This window comes from Salvelinus sp. IW2-2015, linkage group LG31, assembly GCF_002910315.2.
Source record: "Salvelinus sp. IW2-2015 linkage group LG31, ASM291031v2, whole genome shotgun sequence".
Taxonomy (NCBI): domain Eukaryota; kingdom Metazoa; phylum Chordata; class Actinopteri; order Salmoniformes; family Salmonidae; genus Salvelinus; species Salvelinus sp. IW2-2015.
Genome location: NC_036870.1, coordinates 24,165,215 through 24,181,772, shown reverse-complemented (window position 1 = coordinate 24,181,772; position 16,558 = coordinate 24,165,215). Strand labels below are relative to the sequence as shown.

General features: G+C 42.8%; 1 protein-coding gene across 1 annotated transcript in view; it reads right to left on the bottom strand.

Annotated features, from left to right (window-relative positions):
* The window catches only part of adgrb2 (adhesion G protein-coupled receptor B2), a 290,937-nt gene that overhangs the window by 26,847 nt on the left and 247,532 nt on the right, over positions 1-16,558 (bottom strand). Inside the window, 1 exon segment of the mRNA XM_070436396.1 lies at positions 8,454-8,497. Within this exon segment, the coding sequence (XP_070292497.1) occupies positions 8,454-8,497 (44 nt within the window).

Here is a 16,558-nt window from a genome sequence, read left to right as displayed (position 1 = left end):
TCAATATTCAAACATACCCCATAATGACAAAGTGAAAACAGGATTTTAGACGTTTTTGCAAATGTATAAAAAATATAATAGAAATACCTTATTTACATCATTATTCAGATCCTTTGCTATGAGACTCAAAATTGAGTTTAGGTGCATCCTGTTTCAATTGATCATCCTTGTTAGAACAACTTGATTGGAGTCAACCGTTGATCACTTCAATTGATTGGACATGAAATGGAAAGACACACACATGTCTATATAAGGTCCCACAGTTGACAGTACATGTCAGAGCAAAAACCAAGCAATGAGCTCCAAGTTAGGATTTTGTCAAGGCATAGATCTAGGGAAGGGTACCAAAACATTTGCCAAAAAGCACCTAAAGGACTCTCAGACCATGAGAAACAAGATTCTCTGATCTAATAAAACTATTTTGGCCTGAATGCCAAGCATCACATCTGGAGGAAACCTGGCACCATCCCTACGGTGAAGCATGGTGGTGGCAGCATCAGGCTGTGGGGGTGTTTTTCAGCGACAGGGACAAGGAGACTAGTTAGGATCGAGGGCAAGATAAACGGAGCAATGTACAGAGAGATCCTTGTTGAAAACCTGCTCCAGAGCGCTCAGGACCTCAGACAGGGGTGAAGGTTCACCTTTCAACAGGACAACGACCCTAAGCACACAGCCAAGGCAACGCAGGAGTGGCTTTGGGACAAGTCTTTGAATGTCCTTGAGTGGCCCAGCCAGGGCCCGGACATGAACCCAATCGAACATCTCTGCAGGGACCTGAAAATATCTGTTCCCTATCCAACCTGACAGAGCTTRAGAGGATCTACAGATAAAAATGGGAGAAACTCCCCAACTACAGGTGTGCCAAGCTTGTAGCATCATACCCAAGAAGACTCAAGGCTGTAATCACTGTCAAAGGTGCTTCAACTAAGTACTGAGTAAAGGGTCTGAATACTTATGTAAATGTGATATTTAAGGTKTTAATATATTTGCAAAAATATCTAAAAACCTGTTTTTGCTTTGTCATTATGGGGTATTGTGTGTAGATTGATGAAGGAAAAAAAATATTTAATACATTTTAGAATAAAGTTGTAACGTAAGAAAATCTGGAAAAAAGTCAACGGGTCTGAATACTGAATACACACACAAATGCACTTTATCCCCAAATCTTTATCCCTGACCCTCTAAAGAGCACCACACCAGGGGTGGTTGTTTGTGTGTGTGAGCAACAGTGAACACAGTGTGTGTGTGTCTGTGTGTAAGTGCACTACAGTGGGGAGAACAAGTATTTGATACACTGCCGAGTTCTGCAGGTTTTCCTACTTACAAAGCATGTAGAGGTCTGTCATTTTTTATCATAGGTACACTTTCAAGTGTGAGAGACGGAATCTAAACAAAATCCAGAAAATCACATTAGATTATTGATTTTAAGTAATATTATGCATTTATTGCATGAATAAGTATTTGATACATCAGAAAAGCAGAACTTAATATTGGTAACACAAACCTTGTTTGCAATACAGAGATCATATGTTTCCTGTAGTTCTTGACCAGGTTTGCACACACTGCAGCAGGGATTTTGGCACCCACTCCTCCATACAGACTTCTCCAGATCCTTCAGGTTTCGGGGCTGTCGCTGGGCAATACGGACTTTCAGCTCCCTCCTAAGATTTTCTATTGGGTTCATGTCTGGGACTGGCTAGGCCACTCCAGGACCTTGAGATGCTTCTTACGGAGCCACTCTTAGTTGCCCTGCTGTGTGTTTCGGGTCGTTGTTCATGCTGGAAGACCAGCCACGACCCATCTTCAATGCTCTTACTGAGGGAAGGAGGTTGTTGGCCAAGATCTCGCAATACATGGCCCCATCCATCCCCCCCTCAATACGGTGGAGTCGTCCTGTCCCGTTTGCAAGAAAAGCATCCCAAAGAATGATGTTTCCACCACCATGCTTCACGGTTGGATGGTGTTCTTGGGGTGTACTCATCCTTCTTCTTCCTCCAAACACGGCGAGTGGAGTTTAGACCAAAAGCTCATTTTTGTCTCATCAGACCACATGACCTTCTCCCATTCCTCCTCTGGATCATCCAGATGGTCCTTGGCAAACTTCAGACGGGCCTGGACATGCGCTGGCTTGAGCAGGGGGACCTTGCGTGCGCTGCAGGATTTTAATCCATGACGGCGTAGTGTGTTACTAATGGTTTTCTTTGAGACTTGGTCCCAGCTCTCTTCAGGTCATTGACCAGGTCCTGCCGTGTAGTTCTGGGCTGATCCCTCACCTTCCTCATGCCCCACGAGGTACTTATGTCATGCAATAAAATGCTAATTAATTACTTAAAAATCATACAATGTGATTTTCTAGATTTTTGTTTTAGATTCCGTCTCTCACACTTGAAGTGTACCTATGATAAAAATTACAGACCTCTACATGCTTTGTAAGTAGGAAAACCTGCAGAATCGGCAGTGTATCAAATACTTATTCTCCCCACTGTATGTGTGCATGTACAGTTGAAGTCGGAAGTTTACATACACCTGAGCCAAATACATTTAAACTCAGTTTTTCACAATTCCTCACATTTAATCCTAGTAAAAATTCCCTGTCTTAGGGCAGTTAGGTACACCACTTTATTTTAAGAATGTGAAATGTCTGAATAATAGTTGAGAGAATGATTTATTTTATATTTTATTTATTTCATCACATTCTCAGTGGGTCAGAAGTTAACATTCACTCAATTAGTATTTGGTAGCATTGCCTTTAAATTGTTTCACTTGGGTCAAATGTGTCGGTTAGTCTTCCACAAACTTCCCACAATAAGTTGGGTGAATTCTGGCCCATTCCTTCTGACAGCTGGTGTAACAGAGTCAGGTTTGTAGGCCTCCTTGCTCGCATGCGCTTTTTCAGTTCTGCCCACAAATTTTCTATAGGCTTGAGGTCAGGGCTTTGTGAGGTCCACTCCAATACCGTGCCTTTGTTGTCCTTAAGCCATTTTGCCACAACTTTGGAAGTATGCTTGGGGTCATTGTAAGAGTAGGGGTGTTAACCCCGGTGTCCTGGCTAAATTCCCAATCTGGCCCTCAACCATCACGGTCACCTAATAATCCCCAGTTTACAATTGGCTCATTCATCCCCCTCCTCTCCCCTGTAACTATTCCCCAGGTCGTTGCTGCAAATGAGAACGTGTTCTCAGTCAACTTACCTGGTAAAATAACGGTAAAATAAATAAATAAATAAATAAAATTGTCCATTTGGAAGACCCATTTGCAACCAAGCTTTATCTTCCTGACTGATGTCTTGATATGTTGCTTCAATATATCTACATAATTTTCCTCCCTCATGATGCCATCTATTTTGTGAAGTGCACCAGCCCCTCCTGCAGCAAAGCACCCAAAGGACATGATGCTGCCATCCCCGTGCTTCATGGTTGGGATGGTGTTCTTCGGCTTGCAAGCCTCCCCCTTTTCCCTCCAAACATAATGATGGTCATTATGGCCAAAAAGTTCTATTTTTGTTTCAGACCAGAGGACATTTCTCTAAAAAGTAGGATCTTTGTCCCCATGTGCAGTTGCAAACCGTAGTCTGACATTTTTATGGCGATTTTGGAGCAGTGGCTTCTTCCTTGCTGAGCGGCCTTTCAGGTTATGTCGATATAGGACTCGTTTTAATGTGGATATAGATACTTTTGTATCTGTTTTCTCCAGCATCTTCTCAAGGTTCTTTGCTGTTGTTCCGGGATTGATTTGCACTTTTTGCACCAAAGTGCGTTCATCTCTAGGAGACAGAACGCGTTTCCTTCCTGAGCGGTATGACGGCTGCGTGGTCCCATGGTGTTTATACTTGCGTACTATTGTTTGTACAGATGAACGTGGTACGTTCAGGCGTTTGGAAATTGCTCCCAAGGATGAACCAGTCTTGTGGAGGTCTACAATTCTTTTTCTGAGGTCTTGGCTTATTTCTTTTGAATTTCCCATGATGTCAAGCAAAGAGGCACTGAGTTTGAAGGTAGGCCTTGAAATACATCCACAGGTACACCTCCAATTGACTCAAATGATGTCAATTAGCCTATCAGAAGCTTCTAAAGCCATGACATCATTTTCTGGAATTTCCCAAGCCTTTTAAAGACAGGGTCAACTTACCCACTGACCCCCTGGAATTGTAATAGAGTGAATTATAAGTTTGTTGGAAAAATTACTTGTGTCATGCACAAAGTAGATGTCCTAACCAACTTGGCAAAACTATAGTTTATTAACAAGAAATTTGTGGAGTGGTTGAAAAACAAGTTTTAATGACTCCAAACTAAGTGTATGTAAACTTCTGACTTCAACTGTATGTGTGTATGTGTGTGTATGCACCCCTGTGTGTGTATGTGTGTATGTGTGTATGTGTGTGTTTGCACCCCTGCGTGTATGCGTGTGTGCTTGTGTGTGTGAGCTCGACTCTGCGTGTTTGCGCATGCATGTATGTGTGTGTGTGTGTGTGTGTGTGTTGTGACGGCAGGAGGTCTGACCCCCAAAGCATGCATGTGTTCTGGATCAAGGGAGAGAGGGAGATGCTGGAGGCAAGGTCAGGGACCACTCTGGAGAGAGGAGCAGAAAATCCATCATCATTTCAGAGAGGCTGCAGATGCATGACCTAGCCAGAGAGAGGGAACAATGCTGCATACCACCACAACTTTTTAAGCGCAGTTATAACAACATATGATAACGTCAATCTCTTACACAACTATGCTTTTGTATTGATGTAGGGGGAAAGCAATGGTGAAGGATAAAGAGTAAGAGTGGTCTCTATAGCACAATACAGCTAGCTCAATATGGTCAACGGGTACCCAGCCTCAACATCTCTCTCTCCTACTCTCTCTTCTCTCTCTCTCTGCCTCTCTATCTACCTCACTCTCTCTAGCTCCTCTCTCTACCTCACTTTCTTTCTCTCTCTCTACCTCTCTCTCGCTCTCTCTATACCTCTCTTTTGTTCTCTCTCACTCTCTCTCAATCCCCCTCTCTCCCTTCATGCTAGATGTTTAACTTTGCCATACTGCATGTGAAAAACCCTATTGTATGGTGTGAGTTGGACAAGAGTGGAAGGGGTTAGGTGAGATCTGCTATCCTGTTAACCACTCAAGCTTTGATCACCCTACCTGAACCAAGATAGAGACCTCAACCCACCTGAACCCAGTTACATAAAGTTTGACACAGATCCATAAATATGATTTACAGAGAAAGTGAGGAATAGAGAGCGATTGATAGAGAGGAGAGAGAAAGAGAGAGAGAGAGAGAGAGAGAGAGGAGAGAGAAGAGAGAGAGAGAGAGAGAGAGAGAGAGAGAGAGAGAGAGACAGAGAGCTGTGGATGTGGGCACACCAGATGGTACGGACATATGGGCTGTAAAAAAACAAAACAGAACAGAACAAAACTGAACTGTGAACAGAAACTGTGGGCCAACTTAGCCCTTTAGCAGAGCCCATCAAAATGTGGCTATTACTCTCCACACAAATTTACAACACACACATAACACACAAATACAAACACACACACCACAGCAGGGGATGATGTTCGGCTCAAGAGATTTTGTGTCCCGATGCAGTCCTTAATCCCTAACTGCTGTTTTAGGACTGACACACACAACACGCGCCACACCACACACACACACACACACACACATACGCACACACACAGATGCACAAACGCACCAACACACACACACACATGCACACAGGCACATACACACATATGCACACGCACAGACGCACGACACACAACACACACACACACACACACACACACACACACACACAACACACACACACACACACACACACACACACACACACACACACACACACACACACACACACACACACACACACACACACACACACACACCACACAGCATTCATCTCTATAGGAGGTCAGTTTCAAATATTACAAGCCATGTACAGTATATACAATATAGTTAAATGTTCCTAAGTGAAGTAAATCATATGTGACTTTACTAAAGGCAACAGAAAATGGCGACAGAGAAAAGATGATCCTTCCCTGCTCTGTGGCTACCTATATCCTCCACTCCCCTCTAGCTGTCTGTTCGTTATGTTTCTCTCAGCTGAAGGCCTGTAGGTTCGTCTTGTGACAGGGGGGTTTGTGAGAGGTGAAAGACTTCTGTAAACAAACAAAGCTTTTTACTGCAGCATGTATTGTAATCTCTGCATGATCCTTCCTCAGGTACCCATCTGTCTGCCTGTCTCCCTGTCTGTCTCCCTGTATGTCTCCCTGTCTGTCCCCTGTCTGTCTCCCTGTCTCCCTGGCTGTCTGTCTGTCTCCTGTCTGTCTGCTCCCTGTCTGTCTGCCTCCCTGTATGTCCCCTTTCGGTCTCCCTGTCTCTCTGTCTGGCTGTCTCCTGGTCCCCTGTCTCCCTGTCTGTCTCTCTGTCTGCCTGGTCTCCCTGTCTGTCTCTCTGTCTGCCGGTCTGTCTCCCTGGGTGTCTTTCTCTCCTGGCTGTCTATCTCCCTGTCTGTCTCCCTGTCTGTCTCCCTGTCTCTCTGTCTGCCTGTCTCCCTATCTTCCTGTCTCTCTGTCTCCCTGTCTATCTCCCTGTCTCCCTGTCTGTCTCCCTGCCTGTCTCCCTATCTCTCTGTCGCTCTGTCCTCTCTGTCTCCCTGGGTTATACACACAATAGGACGCAGACGCACGCACATGCACACACAATTTTCTCTGTGTTAGAGATAAAAGTACTACTATAACTCATCTTCCCCGAGTACCTACTAGGGGAGCATGCACATGCAGTGCATGTTGTGTGCATGTGTTGTGTGTGTGTGTGTGTGTGTGTGTGTGTGTGTGTGTGTGTGGTGTGTGTGTGTGTGTGTGTGTGTGTGGTGTGTGTGTGTGTATTGCCTAATCTGTTCTCCAAACAGACATGGCTGACAGATATTCTTGGGTTTTTGGTTTTATTGCTGTGTGATAGTGATCTCTGTATCTCCCTGCTTGGTAATCAGACTGGCTGGCTCCTATGTTAACGATGGGGAGGTTAATGTGATTGGAATGCTAATCTGGATGGTGTTTAATTGTTTTTGCAGAGCTGATTGTTTCCAAGATGGGAACCGCCACTTTTAGGGCTGTGGATAACGATTCATTGTTATGCAAATGACCACGGCTATTGTCATAATTGTATTTATTTGTTTGTTTGTTTTTGCTTGTAAAGCATCATAATGTATTTAGAAAATGTGCTATGACATACCTAATGAATATAACACAGCTTTGGTGACAGCCCTAGCTTGGAACTTTTGGACATTAATCTTATCCTCCCGACTGCCGTACTAGTAAAATGATTACCAACTTTACCCCGACATTTTTTTAAACTGCTATTGGCTAAACTTGATCTACTTGAATATAAAGTTGAATCCCCCTTCTCCTAAAATGAATGTATTAAGACGAGTATGGTGATTATTATTTTTTGTTCACGGTTATTATCCAGAATTGTCAGTAACACGATTACACAATAATTGAGCCAGCGCTAGCCTCTTTGATGATTGGCAATCTCAATGTATTCCCTCTTACTTATATAGGGATTTAGTTACCAAGTCAAACAGACAGTATTGCATAATATATGGGATTAAGTTGTCTTGAGTTGTGCTGTGATAACTCTCTTGGGAGACAGTTTGTGAATGTTATATTTTGAATATTTTGATATTTGATGATTTAAAATGTTGGATGTGTAATTTAAATTTAAATTAGAACTTCAAAGCCTTTGGTGAGCTGTGGAAATAATCTCCTTTTGAAGAATAATACACACAATCAATCAATGAATTAATCATAAGTAAACCTAGCAGGTGGAATCTCTAGTCACCCTCCTACATATCACCTATTGATTGGTCATTTCTGTCCTGCATCAGACTTTAATCTCATTGGTCAGTGTTCACCTGAGCTGTGCTCTCATTGGTCAGTGGTCACCTGAGCTGTGCATATAGATAATCAAAACTATCCACTTGTCCACTCATTTCATAGTAGGCCTGTGTTAAAGGTCCAGTGCAGCCGTTCGTATCTCAATATCTAATCATTTCTGGATAACAATTTTTACTGTGATTGTTTTCAATTAAAATGGTCAAAAATACAAGACCATTTTTGATCATTTTAATTCAATACAATACTTTTTCAGAATTTCACAGTATTTATTCCAACCTCATGATGTGGAAATATATATAAAACACAGCAAATTACAGTTTTTGACTGCACTGGGTCTTTAAATAAAAACAAACCAAATACATAAAAAAAATTGCCTTTGAGCGGTTGAGCATAGAAACAATTCTGTGTTTAATTGAATTATTCAATTAACACTGTGGCTGGCTCTTCATTAAAATGTTTTCACTCTATTAATTAAGTGAAGAAACCACACATCACACATCGCAGCTAACCAAGAGCATGTGTGTCTGCGTGTGCATGCGAGCTTGTGGAGACAGAGTAAAAGTGACTTACGGGTTCCCATAGTCCCAGACAACACACTGAGGATCTGATGTGCCCTGCAAGAAACAAAAGAGGAGATGGGGAGTGGGGAAAAAGAAGAGAGAAACAGTTCACTGTTTGAGGGGAACGAGTGTGGAGGATGGAAGGAGAGGTAAACAGACGGACAAAGGAAGAGAAAAAACAAGACAAAGGAAGGGAGAAGCTGTCTTCACCGAGGACAGACAGTGAGAGGACAGAGAGGAGAGAGAGAGAGAAAGAGGAGAGAGAGAGAGAGACACCAAATAACGCATGCAGAGCAGAATTAGGCCGATACCCGCTAATGTTCAAAATCCAGAAAAGAGACATTAAATTCTACAACCACCTAAAAGGAAACGATTCCCAAACCTTCCAAAGCCATCACCTACAGAGATATGAACATGGAGAAGAGTCTGCTAAGCAAGCTGGTCCTGGGGCTCTGGTCACAAACACAAACATACCCAGCATAGTCACAGGACAGCAACACGATTAGACCCAACCAAATCATGAGAAAACAAAAAGATAATTACTTGACACATTGGAAAGAATTAACAAAAAAACTGAGCAAACTAGAATGCTATTTGGCCCTAATCTGAGAGTACACAGTGCCAGGATATCTGACCACTGTGACTGACCCAAACGTAAGGAAAGCCTTGATTATGTACAGACTCAGTGAGCATAGCCTTGCTATTGAGAAAGGCCGCCGTAGGCAGACCYCGCTCTCAARAGAAGTCAGGCTATGTGAGGTGGAAACTGAGCTGCACTTCTTAACCTCCTGCCAAATGTATGACCAYATTAGATACACTTATTTCGCTCAGATTACACAGACCCACAAAGAATTCAAAAGCAAATCACAATTTTGATAAACTCCCATAACTACTGGGTGAAATACCACAGTGTGCCATCACAGAAGCAAGATGTGTGACCTGTTATCACAAGAAAAGRGCAACCAGTAAAGAACAAACACCATTGTAAATACCCAAATTGATGTTTATTTATTTTCTCTTTTGTAATTTCACTATTTGCACATCGTTACAACACTGTATTTATACATAATATGACATTTCTAGTGTCTGTAATCTTCTAGAGTGTAATGTTTACTGTTCATTTTTTATTGTTTATTTCCCTTTTGTTCATTATCTATTTCACTTGCTTTGGCATGCCAATAAAGCCCTTACAATGAACATTTATTTGAGAGAGAGCGAGAGAGAAGGAAGAAGAAAGAGAGATATCCTACGTCTATTTGATGTTGTTTTACCTAATTAACCAACATCTTCTACACTCCCACAAACTCCCTGCTATCCCAATGTAAACACAAACAGCTGTCCTCAAAGTCTAAACAAGCGAACCATTCATTATCGACTAACTCCTAAACCATCGATTGACTGGAGCCCAAGCCAATCGCACTGAGTAAAACGGCCTGTGATTGGCTAACCAAAGTTCAGTGGTGCGTATATAGCATTACTGAGGATGACTCTCCACGACTCAATGAGGGAATTGATTGGAGAATCGATTAGCTCTAATTGATTCATCCATGCTCGCTCCACTAGCGAGCAGCAGTGGTCAGTGATTCGATTGCTCTGCTCTAATTGAATAATCTGGACTAGTTCCATGCACTATATACGTCTCAATATGTTTTATCCTACTGAGGACGAATGATTGGATTTTAGGAGTGTCCAGTTCAGTCCAATCTATGACCTGATGAGGCAACTCTCTATTTCAGCCAAGCATTACAAAGACCATTAAACTAATCATTGCCTTAATGCAGACAATCAGGAAAGACAATTCTACCAGTGCAAAGATGGTCTGTGGCAGTGTAAGAAGAAACCTGTGGCAGTGTAAGAAGAAACCTGTGGACTAGTGTAGCGATGGACTCACATACAGGAAAGCCACACTTTTAGCATTTTATAATTTGAATACAGAAATACCTGGTCCTCCAGGAAAGAAAAGGAAATCCAACCCTTTCTGTTTTAGATACCCATAGATTAGAAGCCATCTCTGGGGAGGTAGGGGAGGAAGGGTGCCTATCAGTGGTTATATTATGGCCACGCATAATTCAAGCTTCCCTTTGAGGCCCATCTGTTAATGAAGGGGAGTCTCCCCCTGGTGGTGGAGGATGTTGTTACACTGGTCCCCTGTGAAAAGTTGGTCCCCTGTGAAAAGTTGGTCCCCTGTGAAACGTGAGGATACTGCCTAGGGTTGCTTCCTAAATGACACCCTATTTCCTATGTATTGCATTACTTTTGGCCAGGCCTCATAGGGATATGGTAGTGCACTAAATACAGAATAGGGTGCCTTTTAGTGCACTTCTTTTGGCACACAGAACAGTGATTTCCACAACGACAGAAGAAGGAGTGATGCATAAGTTATGTATCCAGGCAGCCCGGCCAGAGGAAGCGTGTATCTAGGCAGCGCGGCCAGAGGAAGCGTGTATCTAGGCAGCCCGACCAGAGGAAGCGTGTATCCAGGCAGCCCGGCCAGAGGAAGCGTGTATCTAGGCAGCAAGAGAGAAGATCAGGCAGCATGGCCAGAGTAAGCGTGTATCCAGGCAGCACGGACCCAGAGGAAGCGTGTATCCAGGCAGCCCGGCCAGAGGAAGCGTGTATCCAGGCAGCAATGGCCAGAGGAAGCGTGTATCCAGGCAGCCGGCCAGAGGAAGCGTGTATCCAGGCAGCCCGGCCAGAGGAAGCGTGGAAGACAACTCTTTGTTTCAGCTCACTCACATAACGGATGTCATCTACATCACAAGTCCCTCAGAGCTCATTAGCCTCCGATGCCACGTGGTCGTAGCACATTTTCTAGCATTCAGCATCAATCACGCAGTCAGACGGACTAGCCGAATGCTAACACTAGCTCCATTATGACTGACAACAGGGTACTCCCACGCTGTCTGCCTCAGTCTTTAGCACGGACACATCACATATTCACGGTGTCTGCATCAACAATAGGCTCCCTTGCAAAAGACTGAGGAGAGAGATCTAACGCCTAACATCTGTGGATGGTAGTAATTATATTTTGTATACATTTTTAATTATACACCAGCACCTACAGTACATCTTTATATTCATGATAACTCAAGAAGCACTACCAATGTGTAGTGGGTTGACAAAGTTAGCTGCCCTGAGTATTCAAGACTGAGAAAAGGTACTGCAGAATATCAAGTGTTCAACAGAACCATAGTGAAGACAATCACGACAAGGGTAGATGAGGGATGACCAGAGGAAGGACAGTCCTTGGCATCTGCCCTCCTGCATCTTAATCACACACACAGATAGGGTGCCTTTTAGTGCAGAGCATCTGCCCTCCTGCATCTTAATCAACACACACACAACACACACACACACACACACACACACACACACACACACACAACACTCACTCATCACTCACTCACTCACTCACTCACTCACTCACTCACTCACTCCACTCACTCACTCCACTCACTCACTCCCACTTAACACCACTCACTCACATCACTACATCTCACACACCACTCACACTACACATCACACAACACTCACTCACTCACGTCACACACACTCACCTCACTCACTCACTCACTCACTCACTACACTCACTCACGTCACTCACTCATTGGTCATTGGAGAGGTGGATGGGCAGTTGGACCAGATGTCTTCACAGTGAGACAAGGCCAGTACAGGGACCTCAACACACCCCTCCGCCTCCCCCCCAGCCTCTCCCCTCCTTAACATCTGTCGCTGTGAGGCTACTTCAGCATCTGGGCCTTGTCTTCCTGGCCAAGGTCACCACCCCTCCGCAGCTGCAGGGTATGACTCACATATGCACGCACGCGCAACACACACTTGGCCAATGTCATCACCCCTAACAGATGCAGACCACATGATTACCAAGAAATCCCAGAGGGAGTGCATATGACTCTCTGTGTGTGTGTGGCTGTATGTGTGTGCATGTGTGTGTGTATTTGCGTGGGTACAGGTCTATATTTGTGTCAGGATCTTACATCTCCAGTATACTCAGTGTATGTCCTACAAACTGCCCTACCACAGGGGTCTAGACCCTAGCTGTTCTCTCTCTGTGGGAATCTGAGGTTCCAATGGAGAATCAGCATGCTGTATCTCAGCAGGAGACCTTCAATAAGTCCTACTGACATTGGATAGCTTCCTTCCCTGTCTTCTCTCAACATCTCTTTGGAAACACAGCTGATATATATGAGAGTAAAACTTGGCAGTAGAAAATCTTAACAGTATATTTGACTCTCAGCTTCCCTATCAAATCTAAAAATCTCAAATAGAAAACCAAAGAAATGAACAACAATGACAAATGGTTTGATGAAGAATGCAAAAATCTAAGAAATAAATTGAGAAACCTGTCCAACCAAAAACATAGAGACCAGAAAACCTGAGTCTACGCCTTCACTATGGTGAATCACTAAAACAATACAGAAATACACTACGGAAAAAGAAGGAACAGCATGTCAGAAATCAGCTCAATGTAATTGAAGAATCCATAGACTCTAACCAATTCTGGAAAATTGGAAAACACTAAACAAACAACAACACGAAGAATTATCTATCCAAAATGGAGATGTATGGGTAAACCACTTCTCCAATCTTTTTGGCTCTATAACAAAGATAAAGAGCAAAAACATATACATGATCAAATACAAATACTAGAATCAACTATTAAAAACTACAGAACCCACTGGATTCTCCAATTACCCTGAATGAGTTACAGGACATAAAAACCCTCCAACCCAAAAAGGCCTGTGGTGTTGATGGTATCCTTAATGAAATGATCAAATACACAGACAACAAATTCCAATTGGCTATACTAAAACTCTTTAACATCGTCCTTAGCTCTGGCATCTTCCCCAATATTTGGAACCAAGGACTGATCACCCCAATCACAAAAGTGGAGACAAATTTGACCCAATAACTACGTGGAATATGCGTCAACAGTAACCTTGGTAAATACTCTGCATTATCATTAACAGCAGACTCGTACATTTCCTCAATGAACACAATGTACTGAGCAAAATGTCAAATTGGCTTTTTACCAAATTACCGTACAACAGACCATGTATTCACCCTACACACCCTAATTGACAACCAAACAAACCAAAACAAAGGCAAAGTCTTCTCATGCTTTGTTGATTTCAAAAAAGCCTTCGACTCAATTGGCATGAGGGTCTGCTATACAAATTGATGGAAAGTGGTGTTGGGGGTAAAACATACGACTTATAAAATCCATGTACACAAACAAACAAGTGTGCGGTTAAATTGGCAAAAAACACACACATTTCTTCACACAGGGTCGTGGGGTGAGACAGGGATGCAGCTTAAGCCCCACCCTCTTCAACATATATATCAACGAATTGGCGCGGGCACTAGAACAGTCTGCAGCACCCGGTCTCACCCTACTAGAATCCGAAGTCAAATGTCTACTGTTTGCTGATGATCTGGTGCTTCTGTCACCAACCAAGGAGGGCCTACAGCAGCACCTAGATCTTCTGCACAGATTCTGTCAGACCTGGCCCTGACAGTAAATCTCAGTAAGACCAAAATAATGTGTGTCCAAAAAAGGTCCAGTCACCAGGACCACAAATTCCATCTAGACACCGTGTGCCCTTAGAGCACCACAAAAAACTATACATACCTCGGCCTAAACATCAGCACCACAGGTAACTTCCACAAAGCTGTGAACGATCTGAGAGACAAGGCAAGAAGGGCATTCTATGCCATCAAAAGGAACATAAATTTCAACATACCAATTAGGATCTGGCTAAAAATACTTGAATCAGTCATAGAGCCCATTGCCCTTTATGGTTGTGAGGTCTGGGGTCCGCTCACCAACCAAGATTTCACAAAATGGGGCAAACACCAAATTGAGACTCTGCATGCAGAATTCTGCAAAAATATCCTCCGTGTAAAACGCAGAACACCAAATAATGCATGCAGAGCAGAATTAGGCCGATACCCACTAATTATCAAAATCCAGAAAAGAGCCGTTAAATTCTACAACCACCTAAAAGGAAGCGATTCCCAAACCTTCCATACAAAGCCATCACCTACAGAGAGATGAACCTGGAGAAGAGTCCCCTAAGCAAGCTGGTCCTAGGGCTCTGTTCACAAACACAAACACACCCCACAAAGCCCCAGGCAAGCACAATTAGACCCAACCAAATCATGAGAAACAAAAAGATAATTACTTGACACATTGGAAAGAATTAACAAAAAAACAGAGCAAACTAGAATGCTATTTGGCCCTAAACAGAGAGTACACAGTGCCGAATACCTGACCACTGTGACTGACCCAAACTTAAGGAAAGCTTTGACTATGTACAGACTCAGTGAGCATAGCCTTGCTATTGAGAAAGGCCGCCGTAGGCAGACATGGCTCTCAGAGAAGACAGGCTATGTGCACACTGCCCACAAAATGAGGTGGAAACCGAGCTGCACTTCCTAACCTCCTGCCCAAATGTATGACCATATTAGAGACACATATTTCCCTCAGATCACACAGATCCACAAAGAATTCGAAAACAAATCCAATTTTGATAACTCCCATATCTACTGGGTGAAATTCCACAGTGTGCCATCACAGCAGCAAGATTTGTGACCTGTTGCCACAAGAAAAGGCAACCAGTGAAAAACAAACACCATTGTAAATACAACCCATATTTTATGCTTACTTATTTTAACTTGTGTGCTTTAACCATTTGTACATTGTTACAACACGTGTATATATTTAATATGACACTCGTAATGTCTTTATTGTTTTGAACTTCTGTATGTGTAATGTTTACTGTTAATTCGTTTTGTTTGTTTCACTTTTGTGTATTGTCTACCTCATTTGCTTTGGCAATGTTAACACATGTTTCCCATGCCAATAAAGCCCCTTGAATTGAATTGAATTGAATTGAGAGAGAGAGAGAGAAGAGAGAGAGAGAGAGAGAGAGAGAGAGAGAGAGAGAGAGAGAGAGAGAGAGAGAGAGAGAGAGAGAGAGAGAGAGAGAGAGAGAGAGAGAGAGAGGAGAGATGAGAGAGAGAGAGAGAGAGAGAGAGAGAGACACGAGAGAGAGAAGAGGAGAGAGAGAGACATCGTTATGAGGCTATTGACACATCACTATCAGGCTATGAGACATCGTTATGAGGCTATGAGATATCATTATCAGGCTATGAACATCCTTATCAGGCTATGAGACATCGTTATGAGGCTATGAGATATCATATCAGGCTAATGAGACATCATTATCAGGCTATGAGACATCGTTATGAGGCTATGAGACATCATATCAGGTTATGAGACATCATTATGAGGTATGAGAACATCGTTATGAGGCTATGAGATATCATTATCAGGCTATGAGACATCATTATCAGGCTATGGAACATCGTTAATGAGGCTATGAAAATATTCATTATCCAGGCTATGAGACATCATTATCAGGCTATGAAGACATCGTATCAGGCTATGAGACATCATTACACGTTATGAGACATCATTATGAGGCTATGAGACATGTTATGAGGCTATGAGATATCATTATCAGGCTATGAGACATCATTATCAGGCTATGAGACATCATTATGAGGCTATGACACATCATTAACAGGCTATGAGACATCGTTATGAGGCTATGAGTATCATTATCAGGCTATGAGACATCATTATCAGGCTATGAGACATCGTTATCAGCTATGAGACATCATTATGAGGCTATGAGACATCATTATCAGGTATGAAGACATCATTATGAGGCTATGAGACATCGTTATGAGGCTATGAGATATCATTATCAGGCTATGAGACATCATTATCAGGCTTATGAGAACATCATTATGAGGCTATGACACATCATTAACAGGCTATGAGACATCGTTATGAGGCTATGAGATATCATTATCAGGCTATGAGACATCATTATAAGGCTATGAGACATCGTTATAGGCTATGAGACATCATTATGAGGCTATGAGACATCATTATCAGGCTATGAGACATCGTTATGAGGCTATGAGACATCATTATCAGGCTATGAGACATCATATAAGGCTATGAGACATCGTTATGAGGCTATGAACATCATTATCAGGCTATTTCCACATATTATATAAGCT